This window comes from Piliocolobus tephrosceles, chromosome 16, assembly GCF_002776525.5.
Source record: "Piliocolobus tephrosceles isolate RC106 chromosome 16, ASM277652v3, whole genome shotgun sequence".
In the NCBI taxonomy this organism is placed as follows: Eukaryota; Metazoa; Chordata; class Mammalia; order Primates; family Cercopithecidae; genus Piliocolobus; species Piliocolobus tephrosceles.
Genome location: NC_045449.1, coordinates 68071024 through 68094498, shown reverse-complemented (window position 1 = coordinate 68094498; position 23475 = coordinate 68071024). Strand labels below are relative to the sequence as shown.

Below are 23475 nucleotides of genomic sequence, written 5' to 3'. Positions count from 1 at the left end.
GCTCCACTACACAGCGATCCGGCCCCAAATGTCGCTGGTGGAGCCGAGGAACCCCGGTCTAGAGCCAGACGTAAGGCAGCGGCAGGGCTCCCCGTGCCCTCGGCCCCACTACGTCCACCCGTGGAAACTCCACGACCCGGCAGGCCTCCGGGAGGGGATTCTTCCCTTGGGAAAAGGGGCCTGCTTCCCTGGCGTAACCCACCCCACCCCCGTCTCTGCGCTGGCCTGACAGACACAGGGATGAATGCGGCCCCCGCAATCCCCGGCGGCTGCGAGGCCCGACTCTGAGGGCGGGGAGGGGCGGAGCGCGGCGGCCCCGGGCTACAGCAGGAGCTGGGACAGCTGGCTCCGGCCGCCGCCCGGCGGCGAAGATCGGGTTGCAGGGGCCAGGGCGGGGTTTGAGGTGGGGCACGAGAGGCGGCGTCGGGTTGGCTGGAGCTGGGGGTGGCCGGGCCCTCGCGGGAGAGGCACGTGGGCGCGCCTGCTGCTCGGGCCCACCCCCACGTCCCCCGACCCAGGTGCGTGCGGAGGAGTGGGCTGTCTGCGGCTGGGGTTCCGGGGCCCCGAGCCTTCTGCCAACCGGGTCAGATTATGACGCTGGGTTAAGGACGAAGCGTAAAACCTTCCCTGGGCCCGGGCCTCCATGGCCCTCTCATGCGGTCGGTGGAGTTGGGGATGAGGCAAGCCACTGTCGCCTTTGGGTGAATCAGAAGGAGCCACTTCCAGGCCCCCGGCTTGGAGGAGCCTGCGGGGGTGAGAGGTGGGGGGATGGGGCGGACACCGGCTGGGACAGGCCCCACTCACCCCCGACGGGACCCAGCTTCTCTGTCCAAAGCACAGCCAGGCGGTGACCCTGTGTCCGCCCAATTCTGCTCCAGACTTTGAGTCAGAACCCGTAGGGGTGTATCTGTGGCACAGCCCTGGGGCTTTAGGTCCCCTCTCCACTGCTTGGGACACCAACTCCAGGGCTTAGACAGAGCTGGAGACATCGGGGTGCATTTTACAGATGAGGAAACCCTTGCGGGGGTGGGGGTGGGGTCAAGGGAGCTGTCCAAGGCCACAGAGCTAACTGGAGCCAGGACCTGTCCGAGATGCCCTGCCCGCCACGAAGGTGCCGCTTGGGAAGGGGATGCCCAGGGAAGCTTGCTGAAGGCACCTGCCTGCTTAATCCCAAAACGCATTTGCTGGGACTCACATGGCCACTCCCACTTCAGCCCTAAGGCCTGACCTGGCAAAGGAGGGCAGGGACCAGATCGTTCTCATCTCCACTCCCTCCCGTCCACCCAGTAGACAGTGGACTTTGCTGTCAGAAAGCAGTTCTGTCCCAGCTCTTCAGCCTAGCTTCCTAGACTTCCTGTGCACCTAGTGACCCTCCTAACGCCTCTGCTAGCCCTTCTCCCCTGCCAGTCAGGGCACGGGCACTGCCAAGGGTCTCTCTCCTTAGCATCCTCTTCCAATCACGGCAACCTGCCAAGCCACCCACTCTGGGGACCCAGGGCATGAGGCAGCGTAGAGGGAAGGGAGGATGTGGCACCAGGAGGTGCCAAACTGAAATCTGGCTGGAAGACCTGCTTGTCTGGGCAGGAAACACTGGGCAGATGGTGCCTGGATGCTCTGCCTTGGCTGTGACTTTCTTGGGGGTTACCTGGAGGGGACAGAATGCCAAACACAAACTCAGGAGGCTGGTATCCCCATTTTTCAGATGAGAAGACTGATGAAGGACCAAGGGAGCTGCTGAAGGTCACAGAACTACTAACAGCCAGGATCTGAACCCACAGCCTCTGATTCCAAAGTCGTATTTTCCCCGTGCTGCAGAATTGCCTCCTGCTACAAGGGCATGGGTCCCTGCTCCCCACCTCCTTCTCTGAGGGTACTGATGTCTCCCTTTCAATCCCCCGCACCCCAGAGGGATGCGCTGCTCCAGCCTCTGCCCATCAGCAACCTTTTCTCAAGGAGGATGAGGTCAGAGCACTCCCGGTCTGGTGCAAGTGCTAAATAATTCATGCAGCTGCTGTGAACAGGGCCTGCAGCTTCCTGGAGGGCCCAGAGTGGAGACAGCAGACAGGAAACACATTCTGGTCCCTGGCACCTGTGCCTGACCTTGGCGCGTCCTCTGGGGCTAGTGAAAATGCTGGCCTTGGCGAGAGTGGCTTGGAGGGCCGACAGACCCTTCCGAGCAGCACCCCCAAGGGGCAGGCACTTAGCCTCCGTTGCTTGCTCTCTTCTATGAGCTGCGAGGGGCTGACGAACAAGGGCAGGGCCATGAGTAAACTAGAAAGTCAGGCATGGCACTCGGCAGGTCTTCATGCCCGGGGGATTTATCAGCCATCTCTGGTTCTGGTATGCCTTTCTGTGCGCTGAGAATCTCACCCAATAGGTGTCCTGGCTGCCTCTTCCAGCCATGCCAGGCAGCAACAGGGATACTATTGGGGTTGCCCCCCTCCCCACTTAAATCTTGTGTAAGTGTCAAGAGTTCTCTGGCCTTGACTGGTTGAGAGCTCAGTGGTTTTTGGAGGCCTGGTTTTCCCCGACGGAGAAAAAGGTTAGTTGGAATCAAACAGCCTTTGTTGGTATAAAAAGCAAGAGGACTAGCAGGGAAAATACACATGAAAAAAATCCCAGAGGCAGGGTGGGGGGTGGGGGAGCAGGCACCTGAAATGGAGAATCGCTTGAGGTCAGGAATTCGAGACCAGCCTGGGCAATGTAGCAAGACCCTGTCTCTAAAAATAAAATAAGAATAATTTTTTAAAAAAACTAGTAACTCCCAGAAGAATTTATGAACACACAGGAATTCAATGGCAGTAAGCCCTCACCCACAGAGGGTAAGGTCATTTAATTCCGAGCAGTTATGAAGTCCAAAGTCCTCAGTTTGACAGTGGTGGGTGTGAGATTTCCCACGGTGCTGGCTGGATGACGGTGAACCTGTGACAGGCTCTGCCTCTTCTAGTTTTCTTCCATTCAGTGCTTGTTTGTGATGCCACTCGACCACCTCAAAGAAGCCACCTCTTTCCTCCTAAGAACTCATCTAACAACTTCTCCACTTGGCCCAGGCAGGAGTAAGCAGGGCCAGTGGGTACTCTGAATACACGCAGGCCTGCATTTTTTAGGAGCCCATCCCACCCTAAGCCTCATGCGCAGGCGCAGAGCCCCCAGAGGACTCAGGCTATGCACAAACCCGCGTCCACTGGAGACTGCAGCCTCTGGGCAACAGGCACTGCCAGGAACTCCTCTGAAATTATCACATAGGAAAGCAACGCAGCGCCTTGATTCACTAAGGGATCTTGGGGCTGCTAAGCTAGACTAAGTGCAGCGTAAAGTCCACAGAGCTCCCTGCTTCCCTTCCACTGGAGGGAAGTAACACTCTGTTCATGGATTTCAGCAAGCAACAAAGACAGGTCGGGGGCCACAGTCAGGGTTGCAGGCCTACTCTGCAGGGATCGCTCGCCCAATTTAGCTCCGGAAAAGTACGCCAGTGACAAAGGCACAGGCTGCTGGGGATAGGAGTAGCACCAGAGGGCTGTGGGACGGACTACAGGGCACCTCCCCAGAGAGCTACTCTGGTCGTCACCCTCCAACCCGGCACCCAGAGGTGCTGCTGGGCTGGGGACTGAGCTCTAGGGCCCACCTTGGATAAGGGCAGGAAAAACCCCAGGAAGACAATGCTATAGAGAGCTCATTTTCACAAGCCTGGAGCTGTGCCCATCTCTGTCCTCGGTGCCAGCATCATGGAGGTCCTGAGAAGGCACCCTCTTCACTAGGTGACCGCCAGGATCCTCTGGAGCATGTCTGAGGGCTCAGAACACAAGAGGCTCCTCCAGTGATGAACCGGCACCAGCACATCCAGGTGCTGCTCAAGATGAGGTAGAAACTCAACACATCTGACCATCAGGAAATAGCAGAGTCTTTAGCCCTGGATCCCACTTACCTGAGGATCCCACTTACCTACTTACATATCTGCCCATCAGGAAATAGCATAATCTTTAGTCCTGGAATTCACAGGCCTCCCACGTCCCACAAGTCCCAGTCATGAGAGAGGCCTAGACTCCAGTTCATCTGGTCCAGGGCTCTCCAGTGGTCCCTGAGAATGCAGTCCGAACCCCGACCCCACGTGTCCTAAGGGTACTTCCAGGCCCTGACCAGAGATGTTAGAATAGCCACAGCGGGCCCCTACTGCATTCCCAGAACCTGTGAGATCCAGGTAATCAGGGTCATGAACACCTGTTCCTGCCACAGGAGCCACCTTGAACCCCAGATGCCAGGGTGGCCTGCCATTCCCAACTCCTTAGTGAGCTGTCCATGAGGTACTGCTGGATAAAGAGAGCTGCCCTCATCCCAGCATGTGAGGGGCACTGGGGGCAGAGCTCAGGCAGGGCTGACCCTGGCTTGCTGGTGGAACCCGCTTCGTGGAAGATGGGGACGGCTCAGGGGCTCTCAAGTGAAACACCCCAGGGGTTCAGATCCGGGACCCAGAGGCTGTGGAGAGACGCAGTGTGCCCAAGCCTCGGGCTGAGCTCTGCCCCCATCTCAGTGACCTTCCACAGTCCGGGTGGTGGCAGGAGGCCCTGGTGAGAAGGGCAAGGGCCAACTGCTGCCCTGGCTTGGCCTCCAAGTCTCATGGAGGAGATCCATCTAGGCAGAGGGCGGGACAAGCCAGTGCCAGACACCAAGATGGCAGGGCCAGGAAGGTCCAGAGTCAAGACGGCGCACTGAGGCCTGTTGCTCACAGAGGGGAGGATGACAATCTGAAGAACCACAGCCTGGGGACATAGGGGCTATGATTTGGTGAGGGGCGGGGGGTGTCAAGAGGGGAGTTGGAGGCAGCCTGGCGGCCTGCGGACAGCTCCTTGCAGCTGCAGCCACCTGGGAACCAGGAAGATGGGCTGGGCAGGAAAGGGAGGTGGCCCTAGGCGCTCCAGTCACACACTCAGTGCTTCACAGGGGCCCACTCAGTCCACTGCTTCAGGTCGGTGGCCTCTGGCCCCTCCCAGCTCCAATGACAAGGACAGGAAAGGTGCTGGGCCCAGCCCAGCCTGGGTAGAGAGGAATGAGGATCAGGATGCCGTGCGGTCCCGGGAAGAGGGCTTCTACCATCTCGTTTTACTTTGCGGGGACTGAGCCTAAAGTGACCAGAAAGAACAAGAGTCAAAGGGGACTCTACCGTGCAGGGCCCAAGCACTAGTTTTTACTTAAAAATAGTGTTTCAGTCCCCAGGAGGCTGATGCAATCTGAGCACAGAAGGAGAAGTTTGGGAGAAGTTTATTTTTTTTTCCAGCAACCTTTCTCTCCCTTTCAAGTTGTTTTTTTTTCCCCCCAGCAACTTTTCTCTCCCTTTCAACAACAACATTTTTTCCCCTACAACTGGTATCAGAAAATAGCTTCTGACTAGTTGGGGAGAAACATTCCCAAGCCTGGGAGGAGCAGGCTCCCCGGGGCAGGCCTGGCAGCCCCCGGCAAAGCCTTGAGCAGCATCCAAAGGTCAGGACCCTGCTGTCTCATCCACATGGCTGGAAGTGCCACCCACTGGACTGGCTTACCCAGGGTGGGCCACGGAGAAACGCTGCTGGATGTCAGAGTCTTAGGAAAACCTGGTTGGGGTTGGCCTGACCTCTCTGGGTCAGTTTGCTTACCTGTAAAAGGGGGTGGTGTAACCACTCTGAGGCCCTGTCTCACCCCAAAGTGGTACAGTTCTGGGATTTTGAGTCGGGAAAAGGGAGAGCATACTAGTCCCGCCCACCTTCCAGGGCAGCCTTGGGGATTAAAATGAGCTGATGGGCCGGGTGAGGCGGCTCATGCCTGTAACCCTAGCACTTCGGGAGGCTGAGGTGGGCAGGTCACTTGAGGCCAGGAATTCAAGACCAGCCTGGGTAACATGGTGAAACCCTGTCTCTACTAAAAATACAAAAAGTTCGCCAGGTGTGGTGGCACACGTCTGTAATCCCAACTACTCAAGAGGCTGAGGCAGGAGAATCACTTGAACCTGGGAGGCGGAGGTTGCAGTGAGCCGAGATTGCGCCACTGCACTCCAGCCTGGGCAACAGACCAAGACTCTGTCTCAAAAGAAAAAAAAAAAATTAAATTAAATTAAATTTAAAAAAAATGAGCTGCTGAGGAAAGGCTTTTGCTTAGTATAAAGTACTGAGCAAACTGACTTTCTTTTTTTGAGACAGAGTCTCACTCTGTTGCCCAGGCAGGAGTGCAATGGTGCAATCACAGCTCATTACAACCTCAACCTCCTGGGCTTAGGAGATCCTCCCACCTCAGCCCCACAAGTAGCTGGAACTAATGCCTGGCTAATTAAAATACTTTTTTTTTTTTTTTTTGGTAGAAACAGGGTCTCACTATGTTACCCAGGCTAGTCTGGAACTCCTGGGCTCAAGCAATCCTCCCACCTTGGCCTCCCAAAGTGCTGGAATTACAGGCTTGAGCCATCGCGCCCTGCACAAATGGACATTTTAATGACCGCTCAGGAATGAACCCAACCAGGACCTGGCCCAACCCTTTGCACTTTTGTCAACCCATTTGTAAACAATTCCTGACCCTCTCTAGGCCATTCCTTTGCACGTATCACATGGTGTGATCTCAAAGCATGGAGCAGAATGAGTCTCCATTTTGTCCGCTATGGGATCTTCACTGTTATTCATCCCAGGAGAAGCTGAAATTAGTTCATCTTCCCTTATACACAGAGCCACCTGCTCAAGGCCCACCTTCCCAGTCCTGTCCCTGTAGCCACTGAAGGGGGGTTCCCGGAGGAAAGCTGCCTGACCTCAGACAAGCCCAGGTGTAGGACTGCATCCTAGGCATGCACTGAGCCTGGGTGTTCCTTCTGATTGCACACAATACAGACAGAGGACCTGCTAAAGAACCCCTCAGGGGGAGAGGCATCAGCTACTTAATTGCACAGGAAAAATCTGCAGCAGCTTTAAATATGAGCTGGATTTGGAGGGAAGAAAGAGAAGTCACCCACAGGCCATGGAGGAGGAGAGGTTCATCAGAAACCAGGAGCCCAGCTCAGAAACCACAATCCCAAAGCGACAGTTAATAAAGCAGAAATGTATTTATTAGGCACCCTTGTTCCTCACAGAGGAGCAAGATCCAGGCCTGAGCGCCTGAGAAGTCTCTTGAGGTTGCAGGAAGCTCCAGAGAAACATAGGCGCTGCCCGGCCACCACCCCGAGAACACTGTTTGGCTGGAGTGTGACCGCGGAGGTGACCCTGGCAGGAGGCTGGGGTTGGCTCGACTCCACAAACACTGAGGAGTGGGTGAGGACACCCAGGACACCCACTGAAACCCTGGCAGAGAGGGAGGCCCTTCTAGCTCTGGGGCACATGTTGCTGAGCCTGCCAGTGGGAGGAGGAGCCTGGAGAGTCCCTTGCCGGGGGCCAGGTCCTCAGGGCCCTCCCCAGATCCACCCGCCTCTCCTGGCCACTGCTGACTCAGTCCCACACATAGGGGTTTCTAAAGACCTGAGAGTTCTTGCCGTCTTTCAGCGGTGTGGCCGCCTGGTGGCTCTGGGCCGAGTACATGTCTTCAGCCCGCAGGGTCGAGTTGGCACTGCCCATCACCTGGCTGTTGGCGGTGGCCCGTGGGAGGATGACGTCATAAGCTCCTTCGGACTGGAAGGAAGAACAGGCGGTCTCACAGTCGGGGATCGGGAGCCAGGTTCCGCCGGGGCGGATGCACAAACACTCACTTCCTGCAGGGCTGGGCCTGCCAGATCCCCCCTGACTCCCCCCTCGGCTCCTCTGCCCCCTCTGGCTGGGCCCCAGGGGCGGCCTGGGACAGCCAGACCTGAGCCCCTTATCTTGCCCTGCCTCTGGGCATGGGAACAAGGCCCCTGGTGACCTTGGATGGTGCTGGGGCTTGACAGAGGGGGGTCCTCTTCTCAAGCCCCCTCCTGCTTCTAATTGTTTAGGTAAATGCTAGGGCCAGTGGAGGGTCAGCCACATAGAGCTGCTATTACCTGTCTGGTATAGCTCCCAGGCCCCCTTCCTCCAAGAATCTTACCCCAAGTCTACCGCCTGTCGCTACCATACCCCCAGCATCACAGCTGCTGGCTTCCCTGGCTGAGGACATGGCTCTGGGTGTGCCCACACATCCCTCTAGGCATCTAGGCTGGCCGGTCTGATTTAGAGTCTTTTTTTTTTTTTGTAAAGATTGAGGGGGTCTCACTACATTGCCAGGGCTGCTCTCAAACCCCTTGCCTCAAGCAATTCTCCCATGTCACTCTCCCAAAGCACTGGGATTAAAGGCATGAGCTACTGCATCCAGCCCTGATTTGGAGTCTTGAAACCTGAATTCTCTGCCTGGCGCTGGGTCTTGCTCCCATGTGGGTGAGAGACACCAGCTGTGGGGTGAAGAGGGTCCTTTTTTTTTTTTTTTTTTGAGACGGAGTCTCGCTCTGTCGCCCAGGCTGGAGTGCAGTGGCCGGATCTCAGCTCACTACAAGCTCCTCCTCCCGGGTTCATGCCATTCTCCTGCCTCAGCCTCCCGAGTAGCTGGGACTACAGGCGCCGCCACCTCGCCCGGCTAGTTTTTTGTATGTTTTAGTAGAGACGGGGTTTCACTGTGTTAGCCAGGATGGTCTCGATCTCCTGACCTTGTGATCCGCCCGTCTCGGCCTCCCAAAGTGCTGGGATTACAGGCTTGAGCCACCGCGCCCGGCCTAAGAGGGTCCTGAGGTACCTGTTCTGGCTCCCATGCTGGAGGGAAGGTGAAGTCCTGGCCCCATCTGTCTTAGCCCTATGGGAAAGAGCTGCCACCAAATCTCTGTAGCTCCCAGGCCCCAAACCAGCCTTCAAGTCAATCAGGCCCAGGAGGTCCTCAGCCCTGTCTGCAGTGGCCCCTGTCCACGTGGCCCCTGGAACATCTACATCCGTGGTCCCAATCCACGGATGAGTATGCACTGGAATCATCTGCACTGCTTGATAAGCCTCACCGACTCATAGCCGGACCCTACACAGTGGGCCCCAGGAAGCTAGCAACAACTGGGGCTGGGGAAGGGAGTGCTGAAAGCAGGGCTTGCAGATCTGCGCTGAGTAGTACCCCCATGGTGCCGATGCCCTGAAGGGATGCTAACAGTCAGCTCCATCCCAGCTCTGGCCCCGTCCCATCTGCACTTTTATTTTTTTAATTTCTTATTTATTTATTTTTTGAGACAGAGTCTCACTCTGTAGTCCAGGCTGGAGTGCAGTGGTATAATCTCGGCTCACAGCAACCTCCGCCTCCCGGGTTCAAGGGATCAGCTTCCCCAGTAGCTAGGACCACAGCTCCCCAGTAGCTAGGACCACAGGCATGTGCCACTATGCCTGGCTAATTTTGGTGTTTTTAGTAGAAATGAGGTTTCGGCATGTTGACCAGCCTGGTCTCAAACTCCTGACCTCAGCTGATCCACCTGCTCAGCCTCCCAAAGTGCTGGGATTACAGATGTGAACCACTGCACCTGGCCCCCTTTGCACTTTTAGCAGGCTCCCAGGTGAGGCTAATGCTGGTGGTCTGGGTACCATGTCTTGAGAACCGGTCAGATAAAACATCCCTGTTAATCCAGATCATCCCCCAGGAAGCGGACTCCAAAGGTGCTGGGGAGTGAGGCACAACAACAGTGAGGGAAGCTACTCAGGAAAAGCTTCTGTGGCTGCCCACTCCCCACCAGAGCTGGCGGCCCGCAGCCTCCACTCCTGGTCCTCCGGAAACTCTCCTCTGCCCAGGCTCAGTTTCAGGCTCAGGGAGAGGGGAGGCGCTGGGATTGGAAGCTTCAGCCACAGTCGCCTCCCCCTGCCCTGCGGCTCTCACAGTGAGGGCGGGGAGGGGGATGAGAACGCCACCCGGCTGACCTCCTTGCTTCCTGTTCCCAGTGTCCTGCCAAGACGGGTCACTGACCTCTCCCCACAGCCTCTGCCAGCCGGGAGGAGGAACACATACAGGAGTGAGTAGAAGCCAACCCACTGTCTTCCCTCCCCTGGCTAATGGAGCATCTAGTTTCCAGAACCCAGGGGAGGTGTAAGGTTGAGATTTGCTGCCTGCCTGAGCGGGAGGGGTCATGGGCCCCCTTGGCACAGCTGTGGTTGAGAAGTAAACACCTATCCAGACCTGCAACATTTGAACCCTGGTCCATTTTGGAAACACCTGGCTGAGACCCTCCTTTGTCCCTCCACAAGCTCTCCAGGGTAAAGCTGGCAGCTCCCACCAGGGAGAGCTCACCCAGCATTCCCTACAGCATCCCGACAGAGCCTGTGTGCAATGCCCCAGTGACACAGGGCGGGTCCCACTGCAGTGCAGCTGGAGGTGGTGGGTACGCTGACTCCAGGACAAGGAAGTTAAGAACTGGGGCTCTGGATTCCCCAGGTAGAAGCACCAGATGGAGAAGTTTGTCTTCCCCCTACCATCTCCACCCAACCCAGCTCCAGCCACATGGCCCTCTCCCGCTGGCCTGCTGAGACTGGTCTCTGTAGCCCAGCTGCGTCATGGGGGCCTGGGGAACCCACTTACTGGGACTTTGTGCATCAGGGCCATCTCGGTGGGCTGGTACACACTGGTCAGCAGCTGCCCATTGTACCCGCTGTATGGTGACACCGGCCTCTTAGCTGCAAGGAAAAGGAGGAACAGTTTGAAGATCCCAGGGCTCTCAGCTCCCTTCCCCACCTCCCACAAGCCAAGCAAGGCTCTCTGGGGGCAGGGAAGAGGTACAGGCGGGCAGGCCAATCCTGGCAGAGTCTCTAATCCAGGAGTGGCCAAGTTGGGGATGAGGTTGTGAACATGGGGGCCCCCTCCCAAACCTAGCACCCCTTTGTACAGATGCATGGGAGTGAACGACACTGCTGGGCTTCCCTGCACTGTAGAACCCCCAGCCCCTGACCCAACACCTCAGAAAATGCTCCGTCAGCAACCTCCACATCCCCATCCGCCCTCCAGGGCCAGGGGCCAAGAGGACACATGGACCTTCGGCCACCTTCCAAGATGGCCAGCCTCCAGCTCTGCCTGTCACCACGGGCCAGCTGCCAGGCGCAGGCGTAAATACATCTGAGACCCCACGGCCTAAGCCTCTTCATGTCCTCCCAGGGCCGACCTGGGCACCCCTTCCCCACTACACCAACCTGGAGCCTGGCCAGGGAGCCTTAATGCACGTCCCATCCTATAGCTCCCTGGCAAATTTCCAGAACTATTTTTAGCTCCAGGGATACTTCCCTGTGCCTTTGGGGTGTTGGTTTCCCGATGTGTTCCGCCCTGCTGGGCACTCCCAGGGTGTTTGAGGAGGGCTGCTGACCCACCCCGGGGCCTCGGAGCAGGCCCCGCTGTGAGGACGGCACAGCGGATGTCTGGCTCCAGCAAGGCTGATGGTCCCGCAGCTCTGAGGGACCGCAACTATATAGAGTTTCCTAAGTGCTGAGGCTGGGCTCAATCTATTGATTTTTCCATTTAGAAAAAAAAAAAAAAGGAAATAAAAACTCAGCCCGAAGGTTGAGAACCATTTGGCCCTGACAGGCATTCGGTGTGGGGGGCGGGGCCTGAGGCTCCTCCCAGCACTTGTCCATAAGCCCCGCCTCTCCGGTGGGTTTTGCGGATTCCGCCCCCCCATGCACACTGTGCGTGTGACAGGGGCCACCCAGGGCTGCGGCCAGCACCTCAGCCCAGGTGGGCAGATCAAAGATCAAGTGCCCTGAAGGACAACGGTCATTTCTTTCCCCAAAGCAGGGATTATGAGGATTTCAGAGTTTGTAGAAGAGAAAGGAATGTCTCTAATTCTAGAACTTCCACTGCCTGACTCTGACCTCCCGGTAGAGCCCCCAGAGCCGGTGCTTGTTAACCGGGCAGTTAAGAAAGTCTGAAGCCCCCAGGCCTCCAGATCAGCACAGTCTGGGGACAGGGTCAGGCCTTTGAGATGGTACCCCCAGATTTCCAGGTCATGTCAGCTGAGGGGCTGCAGCCAGCAGGCTGAGGAAGAGCAGGTGGGAAGTGCGCAACGGGCCACATAGGTAAGGGGATTAGCACAGGGGCTGGCACAGAGCAGGTGCTGAGGAAATGCTAGTGGGCTGCACAGCTAACAAGGGCGCTGCTGAGACCACTACGCGGCACCCCAAGTACTTTTATTAAAAAGAGAAAAAGGCCAGGTGCAGTGGCTCACACCTGTAATCTCAGCACTTTGGGAGGCCGAGGCAGACGGATCACTTGAGGTTAGGAGTTCGAGACCAGCCTGGCTAACATAGTGAAACCCCGTCTCTACTAAAAATGCAAAAATTAGCCGGGTGTGGTGGTGCACGCCTGTAATCCCAGCTACTTGGGAGGCTGAGGCAGGAGAATCTCTTGAGCCTGGGAGGCGGAGGTTGCAGTGAGCCAAGATCGCGCCACCGCACTCCAGCCTGGGTGACAGAGCAAGACTCCGTCTGAAAAAATAAAAATAAAAATGAAAAGAGAAAAAAAATTTCCTGAAAAATACTTCCTTTTAAAGAAAATTAAGGTGATTATGGATACACACATAATAGAAAAACAAGTTCTGGAAAGATAGTATTAGTAAAATACGTAAAATAATAGTCACGCACACACAGCAAATAGCTAATTCTTCAAGAGCGCTTTTCATGGGCCAGGCACTAAGTAATTTTTTTTTTTTTTTTGAGATCATCCAGGCTGGAATGTGGTGGTGCAATCATGGCTCACTGAAGGCTCAACCTCCTGGGCTCAGACAATCCTCCTGCCTCAGCCCCCGGGGAGCTGGGACGACAGGAGTGCACCACCACACCTGGCTAATTTTTAAAATTATCTGTAAAGATGGGGTCTCACTAGCCTCCCAAAGTGCTGGGATTACAGGCATGAGCCACAGTGCCCAGCTGGCACTAATGAATTTAATCTTCACAAGAACCCTGTGAAATAGATACTGTCATTATCCCCATTTTACAAATGGAGAAACGGAGGCACATAGATATTATATCAGTCAATAGCACTCACTTCGGGGCATGGAACAGGATGGGATGGGTAGGACTGGGGAGGCAGCTGGGGAAATTCTCATTTTATCTGTAATGTTTGAAATTTTAAGGTAAGAATATATGCATGAATTATATGAATATGGAAAAAAAATCTTTTTTTTTTTTTTTTTTTGAGATGGAGTCTCACTCTGTCACCCAGGCTGGAGTGTAGTGGCTTGATTTTGGCTCACTGCAACCTCCACCTCCTGGGTTCAAGTGATACTCCTGCCTCAGCCTCCCGAGTAGCTGAGATTACAGGCATGCACCAGCACACCCAGCTCATTTTTTTGGATTTTTAGTAGAGATGGGGTTTCACCATATGGGTCAGGCTGGTCTCGAACTCCTGACCTCAAGTGAGCCACCTGCCTTGGCTTCCCAAAGTGCCAGGATTACAGGCATCATCTGCCATGCCCAGCTGAAAAAAAAAATCTTTAAATTAAATGGCATTTAGAGACACGTAGGCAGAAAACTACAGAAAACCTCAAAAACTTTCCATTTTGCTCAAGAGACTGGATCCCTGTCCTGCGGTAAAAGACATGGGGTGGAGAAAGGGGCCACTGGGGCATCCACAGAGACCCACCTGCAGCCGGCTCATCCATGGAGAAGGCCTTGTTCTCCACGAACATGCTCTGACCCTTCTGCTCTTTCAGGATGGTCTCATAGCCCACGCCCCGGGTGGGGTACATGTCCCCCTGGTAGCTTTGCTCTGGGCTGGCCTTGGTCACCTGAGAGACCTCGGGGATGACGTAGAAGAGGACAAAGGCCCAGGCATTGGCGGCAAGGGCGATGGCCAGCGTGGGGTCATCCCAGGTGGGGCTGTTGCGCTGCTCGTTGCCGTAGGTATACATGACGATCCACACCACCCATATGGCAATGGAGGTGGCCGTGGTGAGCAGCACGAAGACCCCGTGCTTACGCCAGCGCTTGAAGCGGCCACACAGGGCAGGCCAGGCCCCCAGGAAGGCACCCAGCAGCAGCAACATAACGTAGATGAGCGCCATGACAAAGTCCATGTTGGCGATGGCGCAGGGGGAGGCCACGGCCCAGCGGGCACTGCTGTTGCCCTGAGGGCCGCCGGCGCCACTGCCCCGAACCAGTGTGATTATCAGCCACTCCGTATTGATGATGACCTCCACCAGGGTCAGCAGCAGAGCCACGGTGAAGATCACCCAGCCCCGGGGCCCATGGTTCTTCCGGGCCAGGAAGTTGAGGGCAAAGACGTGGGCGGTCAGACAGGAGAAGCAGACGGCGAACAGAACCCCAAAGAGGAAGCGCCGAGAGGCACAGGTGGAGAAGTCGGGCTTCACCACGCAGGCAAACACGAGGCAGAAGAGGCCCAGGGTCCCCAGAAGGAAGAACACCTGGGTCCCCAGCAGGCTGCGTTTCTTGGTGTCCTGCACAAAGGGGAGGCTGGCCACCAGGATGATGGTGAGCACAAACGTGGTGACGACGCCTGCCCCAGCCACGGCCTCCAGGACGATGCCCCATGCCCCAGAGCGGTCACACAGATTGTAGTAGAGGGGGTTGAGGCCTTGGCTGCAGCCGGGTGGGACATGGCTCTGGGCCTGGGCCCCTGGGAACAGGAAGAGAGGCAGTCCCAGGCACATCACCAAGGCTCTGTGGATGGCCATCCTGGCTCCCAGGCCAGGCTCTGGTTGGCTCCCTACAGACAGAAGGAAAAGGAACAAAATCCAAGGTCAGACTCCAATATACATGGTGCTGCTTTCCCCACCCCAAACCCAGGCAGACAGTGCCAGCTGACCATGAGGCTCTCTGGACCTCAGAATCCTTCTTAACACAGAACTCCTGAGAGGCATTTCAACTGGCCAGAGAGGCAAATGAGACGAAGCCCATTTGTCAGCCCTATTCCTAGCCATGGCAAAGGAAAAACCTGTCATTGAATTTTCAGTGCCCTCCCTTCCACCAACCATAACCTGGGTTCAGAGATTCCCTGAGCTCTGGCGGCTAGGGTGGAAGATGAAAGGGCTTTGTGAACAAGTCAAGACTAAGCATACCACCCACCCAGCACTTCCTCTCTGCCCTGGGACTTCCAGGCTTCAGGAGGCAGCTGCTATGTCCCTAAACTCCATTCCTGTAAGGCCTAAATCCATAGCCAGTCAGCTATGCATGCATTCATTCACTCATTCATTCATTCATTTATTCATTCATTCATTTATTCAATAAGGACTTAACAAGCACCTGCATCAGGTATAACCGACAGCCAGGAAAAATGAAGAGACAGTCATTTTCCCACTTTTAGTGCCAAGTCTCCACTTCAGAATCCTACACTTTTTGCCTAGCTCAGAAGCGGAAGTCAAGCATAAAATAAACAAAGTCCCCAGCTAAGGAGTCAATGACTTAATGCCAAAATTTTCCTTCAGAGCATTAACATTTTAAAAGCAAGAACAAGGCAAGGGCAATGCAAAACCCAAAGGAATTAATCTTTAATAGAAGACTTTAAGGCGTGGTAGCCACCAGGCGCGGTGGCTCACGCCTGCAATCCCAGCACTTTAGGAGGCCGAGGCACACGGATTACGAGGTCAGGAGATCGAGACCATCCTGGCTAACACAGTGAAATCCCGTCTCTACTAAAGAATACAAAAAATTATCTGGGCATAGTGGTGAGCGCCTATAGTCCCAGCTACTCTGGAGGCTGAGGCAGGAGAATGGCGTGAACCCAGGAGGCGGAGGTTGCAGTGAGCCAAGATTGTGCCACTGCACTCCAGCCTGGGTGACAGAGCAAGACTCCGTCTCAAAAAAAAAAAAAAAAGACGTCGTAGCTAGAAGGCAAGAAAGGTAGCTTTTATTAACACCAGCAAGGTAATTTTCACTCCATCTACTCACTGCCGCTCTACCAAATGCCACAGATCTGTGCCAAAGAAGAAAACCAAACCCCTGCTCCCAATACCGATTGGATTTTCCCACGTGAAGTGGAGGTAATGGATTTAACAGGTTAAGAGAGACATTAAAGACCAAATCAATGAGTTTTTTCCAATCAAAAGTTTTAAATGTACTTGCAGGAACCTAACACTGAAAATTTAAATGCTGCTGAGCACGGTGGTTCATGCCTATAATCCCAGAACTTTGGGAGGTCAAGGTGAACAGACTGCTTGAGTTCAGGAGTTTGAGACCAGCCTGGGCAACATGGTGAAACCCCATCTCTATAAAAAATACAAAAATTAGCAGCCAGGCGCAGTGGCTCACGCCTGTAATCCCAGCACTTTGGGAGGCCAAGATGGGTGGATCACTTGAGGTCAGGAGGTCGAGACCAGCATAGCCAAAATGGTGAAACCCCGTCTCTACTAAAAATACAAAAACTAGCCGGGCGTGGAGGTGCACGCCTATAATACCAGCTATTCAGGAGGCTAAGGCAGGAGAATCACTTGAGCCCAGGAGGTGGAAGTTGCAGTGAGCCAAGATCATGCCATTGCACTCCAACCTGGTCAATAGAGTGAGACTCCATATAAAAACAAAACAAAACAAACATATATATATATATAGATGAATTAGCAGGGTGTGGTGGCATGCACCTGTAGTCCAAGCTACTTGGGAGGCTGAGGTCAGAGGATCATCTGAGCCCAGGGGATCGAGGTTGCAGTGAGCTGTGATTACACCACTGCACTGCTGCCTGGGCAACAGAGCGAGACTGTTTCCAAAAAAAGAAAGAAAACTAAAAAAAAAAGAGAGAGAAATCTTAAATGCTTTAAGATGCAGGTTATACATTTCAAAATTCTATGAATGCAGGTAGTCCACATTTAAGTCACCCCACGTGTTGAAATAACTAGTTGTAACCCCGCTTCATCAGGAACTCGCTGGGAAAACGGCAACCAAGCTTTCCTGGTCTGACAGTGACCACTAGTGGCTGGTAGGGGAATGGCATTATCTAACTGTATTCTGTAAGGCTGCTACCCTTCTTCCCTTCTTAGGGGGACTGTGAGGTTATTTACACACGGTTTACCTCCTTACTGTTTTCTGCCATTCTTGGCTACTTAATTTCTAATAGGCAAACAAAAGCCCTACATCCCACAGTTGATAGAAATTGTCCCTCTTTTCAACACAGAAGCAAAAAAAAAAAAAAATTCTGTCCATAATTGATATGTGAAAGAACATTTACTAAATCAGGGGCAATGAAACTCATAAAATTCAGTGAAATGGACACAATAAAGAGGATCCATTGTCAAAGTCCCTTCAAATAGTCTGCAGGCCACTTGAAAATATTTAGGTGTCTTAGCCATCTCAGCTACCTCATCTTTCAATTAATATTAAGATTAATTCTTAAAATTAACCATCTCATGCAAATGTACTGTTGTTTTCCTAAATAACTGGCGTTGTAACAGCTAGTTTCTCTTCACTTCCAATGCAGGACTTAAGCTTCTGTAGGGGACTTTGGAAATCAATAAAGCACCAACTGTATTTTATTCACAAGTGCTGGAAAGAGGAGTAAGAGAGGGCTAAGAAGTAAGGAGTAGGCCAGGCGCGGTGACTCACACCTGTAATCCCAGGACTTTTGACGGACAGATCACAAGATCAGGAGTTCCAGACCAGACTGACCAACATGCTGAAACCTCGTCTCTACTAAAAATACAAAAATTAGCCGGGCATGGTGGCGCATGCCTGTAATCTCAGCTACTTAGGAGGCTGAGGCAGAAGAATCGCTTGAACCCGGGAGGCAGAAGATTGCAGAGAGCCGAGATTACGCCACTGCACTCAGCCTGGGCAACAGAGCGAGACTCCGTCTCAAAAAAACAAAACAACAACAACAACAACAAAAAAGGTAAGGAGTAATATGGAGCCACTCCTGGGACATAATTTATGGATAACAACATTCTGTGGAGTCCTAAATGTTCAACTTCATCTTGGGCTCCATAGCCAATCAGCCAGAACTTAGGCTTGAAGCTGGATGTAGGGAAGGGAACCCTCAGAACTGCCACTTAGCCTCCGGGCACCTGTACTTTCAAGGACTTTTCACCCCACCTCCCTCAGCCAGGGCCCAGTTTAGAGCAGGCAATTACTCCAAATCAGCAAATATTGACCGTGCGCTGGGAAGGAAAGGGCCTGTTGTTCCCAGAGCTGTGGAAAATACAAACATGAACATAGTCCCTGACTTGATGGCATTTAAAATCTATCAGGAGAGATAAGGTAGGTACTCACAAAAATTACACAAGGAAGAATATGATTAAGGGCCACACAATGGAATTTACCTGTAGGAGAGAGCTACAGGAACACAGAAGAGAAATAGGCAGAGCAGAGAAAGACTGTTCCACAGAGTTTGACTCAGAATCTAATAAAAAAACATCCAGGTCCCAGACACCGCCAAGAGACAGGGACACCCAGAAGCTAAGCCCTGAAGAATGTGAGGAAGGGCTGAGCAGGTGAAGGGAACAAGGAGAAGGACGTGTAAGGCGGAAAAGATGGTGTGAATCAAAGCCCTTTGAGCCCAAGTCCAGAGCAAGTGAAAAAAGAATTCAGTTTGCTAAGTATCAGCTGAGTTTGCAAAGGGAGGCTGCAGCTGCTGGCTGACACATTGGAAATGCTATGGGGTGGGGCTGGGGGCATTATTCTAAAGGTAACAGCCAGCCACTGAAGGCTGTTTTCAGCATGATGGGGGGCATAGCCAGGGTTGTACTTTTAATAAATGAGTCTGGGAAAAATGCACAGGCAATCGGTTTGTTGGGGGTAGGGGGCACATTCATCCCAGTTTAAAGGTCAAGGGCAAAGGTAAAGCCAAAATGGCCAGCTCTGAGAGATCGTTTCCAAAAAACAATCGAAGGACTGGTTGGCGGGCAGAGGTGGGGGAAAAGGATGCTAAAGCCCACACTACAAGTTCAAATCTCACAGGCATGTCATTACAGAAAACCAAGCCAGGGACCAATGTCACTCATTCTTCTTGATCCATCTTGCCCTAGAAATACTTGCCTGTACCCTGCCAGCTCCCAGAAGCCCACAGGTACTTGGGCCAGGGTCAGGAAAGCGTCACAGCTCTCTGTCCCCAAGCCCCCACCTCCAATTTCCCCGACTTTGTGGTTGGTGACCAGCAACTTCCTTCTGCACCTGACCCTTCAAGTCTTGCTTCTCCTGCCAACCCCCTCAATATAGAAACTTCCAGGGAAGGAGAGAGGAACCTGTATCTGCCCCTTACCGCATCCGGGTACCATGCTGCTGCCTAGCAGCCAGGCTGCTGCTTTTAGGAAGTTGCTGAGCAACTTAATAGCCTCAGAGGACACAACCTGGTCCCATCCTGAAAGACCTTATTTCTCTGGTACCCCCATAAATGGAAGAGCAGGTGGGAAGACAGAAATACATGGACTCAAGTGAGAAAGCTGGGCCTTCTGGGCGTGGCTCTCATCTACTGCCTAGGACAAGGACCCTCAGAGAGTTAAAGAGAAGCTCAGAAGAGCACAGCTCCAGCCCTCTGATGCGGGAGTGCACATTCAGCCAATGCCACCTTTTTTTTTTTTTTTGAGACAAAGTTTCACTCTTGTCACCCAGCCTGGAGTGCAATGGCAGTGATCTCGGCTCACTGCAACCTCCAACTGCCAAATTCAAGCAATTCCCCTTCCTCAGCCTCCCAAGTAGCTGGGATTACAGGCGCCCGCCACCACACCCGGCTAATTTTTTGTATTTTTAATAAAGACAGGGTTTCACTATGTTGGCCAGGCTGGTCTCGAACTCCTGACCTAAGGTGATTTGCCTACTTCAGCCTCTCAAAGTGCTGGGATTACAGGTGTGAGCCACCGTGCCTGGCCCAATGCCACTTTTAAGATGGTGGCTAAGGGACTGACAAGATGGACTCAGTTCTGGTCAGAGGCTTTTCCTCAGGACCCTGGAGGAACCTTCTGCTTCCTGTGGGTCCCTAGATCCCGCACTAAGACTGAGCTTTCTGATCCCTGAACGTTCAAATCATATCCGTGTCTCCCTTCCAGGGCTGGAAGGTCTTTGAAGCTGGTGAACAAGAATTCTAGAATCCACTAGCCTTGAAGGCCAACGGGTGCCTTCAAGGGTGCTGTGACCAGGGCACTCTCCAGGGAGGTATACCACAGATCACCTGCCTTCCTGCCATGCCACACACTGTACAGCCTATCGGGAAAGAGGATGGCCTCACTGACAGCGGGTGCTGTGCCTGAACACACTGGGCATTTGGAAGCCACCTCTGGATGGTCTCAGGTGCATTGATCCGTACCCAGGGCTGCCCCTTCCACTTTGGAGTTGCATCTTCTGCTTAAAGATTCTCAGAGGGTACAATCGGGGGGTAGGAGGGGAACCTCCTTCTGCCCTGAGTCTCCCCCACCCCACAGCTGAAGCCCAGCCCCAGCCTCAGATTATTTTCTGGACAAAAGGGCCTTTTGCTTCACTTCCCTGGAATCAGTTGTACAAATATTTTTAATCGCCTCTGAAATCGGCCTTTCCCCAGGCTCAGCCACCCGGCCCCCAGCTCTCCTCTGAATCAGTCCAGTCCAGTTGCTGAATCTCCCTCCTCCCTCCTTCTCTCTGCAGGGGGCACAGAGGCCTGGTGGGCTCAGAGGCTGAGGCCCAAGCAGCCCTGACTGGTTTCCTCCAGCAACAAGTGGCTTCATCCAGCAACAGGGGAGACAGCCAGGCCTTCTTACTTCTCCAGAGCAAAACCCCCTTCCTCGCTCCGGCATCATCCACACACAAGCCTGAGACTCCCTCCACCCGCTCAACACTGACCCATGGCCAATGGCTGCCTTCGAGGGTGCTGTGACCAGGGCACTCTCCAGGGAGGTTCACCCAGGTATACCACAGATCACCTGCCTTCCTCCCATGCCACACACTGTACAGCCTATCGGGAAAGAGGATGGCCTCACTGACAGCCTTCCTACCTCCATTCCCATCCGTCTCTCCCAGTCCCTGGTTAGGTCCCATTGTCTCACCCCTCTGTTCAGGGTGCTCAGGAGTTTACCCCATCAATAAGAAGGCGCACAGGAGAAGCCTGTGCCTGGAAGGAGTGGGCTCAGTGTGTAGGTTGGTGGGCGGAGGGGGGGGGGGGGGGGGGGGGTTCCTCGAACCTCAGCCTAGACACCCCACCCCTATCCCTCTCTCCCTGCCCCGCACCAAGACCAGGCATTTGGGCCAAAATGCCCTGAGCACTCTGAGACTTGGAAATCTTCAAGGGTCTGCTCTGGAATGTCACTGTGGAATGCGCCCTGGCCCCCAAGGCACTCCCTCCCCTAGTCACAGTTGAAGGCACAGGGGTGGGGGGCCGGCGCTCCAGGAGCACAAAACCCTACTTCAACACAGTCTCCTCCCCTGGACTTTAGGATCTTGATCGTGGAGTTTGTAAGTGATTGGGTCTTCCTGGGTGTAACACTGTGGGCCTGAGGATGGAGGTGCAAAGGACGCTGGAAAAGCCAGCCGGGAGTGGGGGTTCGGGATCTAGGGGCCAGGCTGCCAGAAGGAGAGGCGCTTTGATAGTCTGAATTTCCAAACTTCCCTCAGGGAGATTCTGAGCCCTCTCGTCCCCACTTGGGTCAACGGTACTGGGGTCTATACCTGCGCTCCCCGGGTGGCTGGAATGGGGAGCAAGGGAACCAGTCTCTCTCTCCCATTTTTAGGGCTACAGAAACCTGCCCTCCCCATCCACAGTAGCAGGCAGCGGAGAGGACGCCGATCCACAAGAGAGGGTGACCGCGGATTCCCACCGGGAGGCAGGCGGTGGAGGGGCTCCCATTGGAGACCCCGAGTGTGGAGTCCTTTCCCCTCCCTCCAGCCTGAGCCGCAGCGCCGGGCTCCCCCATCCCCCAGCCCCCAGCCTGCTCGGGTCTGAAAACTTTCAGCGACCGAGCGGAGTTGGTGCGGCGTCCCCCGCCCGCAGGATGTCCCAGCCCCCGCCTCTGCCCTCGCCCACTCCCCGCCTGCCCGACCCGACCCTTCCGGATCGCGGAGGGGGAGGTCGGAGCGGGAAGGCAGCAGCCCTTACCTGGGACTCGCCGCGGGCCCCGCTCCCTCACAGCTTTTGGGGCCAACTCCAGACCCAGGCGGGAGGCGGGCGGGGGTAGGAGGGATTCGGCGCGGGGCGCTGGGCCAGGCCCGGTCCTGGCTGGGATGGCGGGACCCGGGCCGGGACGCAGGGCCTGCCTCTCCCCGGGACCGAGGCTGAGCCGGGCGCGCTGGGTCGCTCGCTCTCGCGCGGGCCTGTCCCCAGGCAGGACTCTTTGCTGTCGGCGAGGGTGGGCTGGCGCCTGCATCACCGTTACATCACCTCCATTCAGGGCGCTTATCGGGCGCCCGTCGCGCTCCAGGTACGTGCGCTCGGTTTACACAGGAACAAAGCCTGCCCGGGCCTCCCCGCCCCGACTCACCTCCAGGCTGGGCCGACTCGCACTTTCCGGCTAGGGAGGGAGATGGGAGTTTCTGGCCCTGCCGGCGTGTGGTTTGTTGCTGTTGACTGCCACGCCCCCGCATGCGGGCGCGCGCACACTCACGCGCACTCACTTTCTGGGCTCGGCCTTCTCCCGGGCAAGCGGTGTGGGGGTGCAGCCCTGCGCACCCCCCACCGCGTCTCCCAGAGAGCGCGCGTACGGACACGCGTGGGGCTACCTTGACGCGTCTCCGTGGGGGACACCTAGCCTTTGTCACCTTCGTCCTGGCCCTCCCGTGAGACACACTTAGGGCACAGTTCGCTGGGAGCGGGCCAGAGCGAGGCGCACACTCAAGACACAGAGTCCGTCTTTTTGTCACGCCTTCTGCGCCCCCTCCCCAGCTTGCACACGTGGACACACCGAGGTTCGCCTTTTGCACGCGCGGCCCTTCTCTGGGACCCCCCACCAGTCACAAAGCGTACGTGGGATCGTTACCAAGTGCTCCTCTCACGCATGGGCCGTGTCCAGAGCCACTCCGCACCGTGGGCAAAGGTCGCCCTGGGCCCGACTTATCCCGCGCCTGGATTTCCTGCGACTGTTCCAGGTTCTGCCCAATTCGGAGCGCGCGCTCCCCTCCCCGCGTCCCCGTTCCCTGCTCCGACTTGTCCTAATTAGCCTTCACGGTTTTGTTCCCCGAGGTACAGTGTTTAGCGCGGCCCCCTCGGTCTCTGCGCTCCGGGACACGTCGGCTCTGACTCCGAGTCCGTCCCCTCCAGCAGCCGGGGGACCTTTCCAAGAGGTCAGGTTCCCACCAGCCCCACCCCCACTCCCTGTCCCGGGGTGGATCTGTGGGTTGCCACCCTTTCCCCTCCGGCCCCAGGAATCTGCTGAAGGTGGACCGCAGAAATTGGGAAGCGAATCCAGGTTGAGACTTCTCCAGGCCGGTAAACAGGAGGAGATTTTCCGGCCGCCTTCCCCTGGGGCTGCTGGCCTCGCGGTGGGTGGGGTGCGCCGTCCCAGGGACCGGCAGCGAGGCCTAGTTAGCCCGCGCCAGAGGCCCGTAGGGGCCGAGGCGCACGGAGGAGAGAGACGTTGTTGGGTCTGGCCGGGGCCCTGGGGACGCGGAGGGAGGGCAGGGCGCCGAGTCTCGGGGTGCCGGTTCTCATGACGCCGAGTTGCCTGGGGGATCGCCAGCAGCGCGC

At 55.3% G+C, this 23475-nt stretch overlaps 1 protein-coding gene across 1 annotated transcript; it reads right to left on the bottom strand.

The window, feature by feature from the left end:
- Positions 1-2796: 2796 nt before the first annotated feature.
- On the bottom strand, positions 2797-22327 carry GPRC5C (G protein-coupled receptor class C group 5 member C). Its single transcript, XM_031934327.1, has 5 exons — positions 21892-22327; positions 13534-14616; positions 10486-10580; positions 7464-7613; positions 2797-5117 (listed from the first exon to the last, which is right to left on the bottom strand). Exons 1-5 carry the CDS (start codon positions 22157-22159, stop codon positions 5085-5087), a joined length of 1629 nt encoding a protein of 542 aa, XP_031790187.1. The 5' UTR covers positions 22160-22327; the 3' UTR covers positions 2797-5084.
- Positions 22328-23475: the final 1148 nt, after the last annotated feature.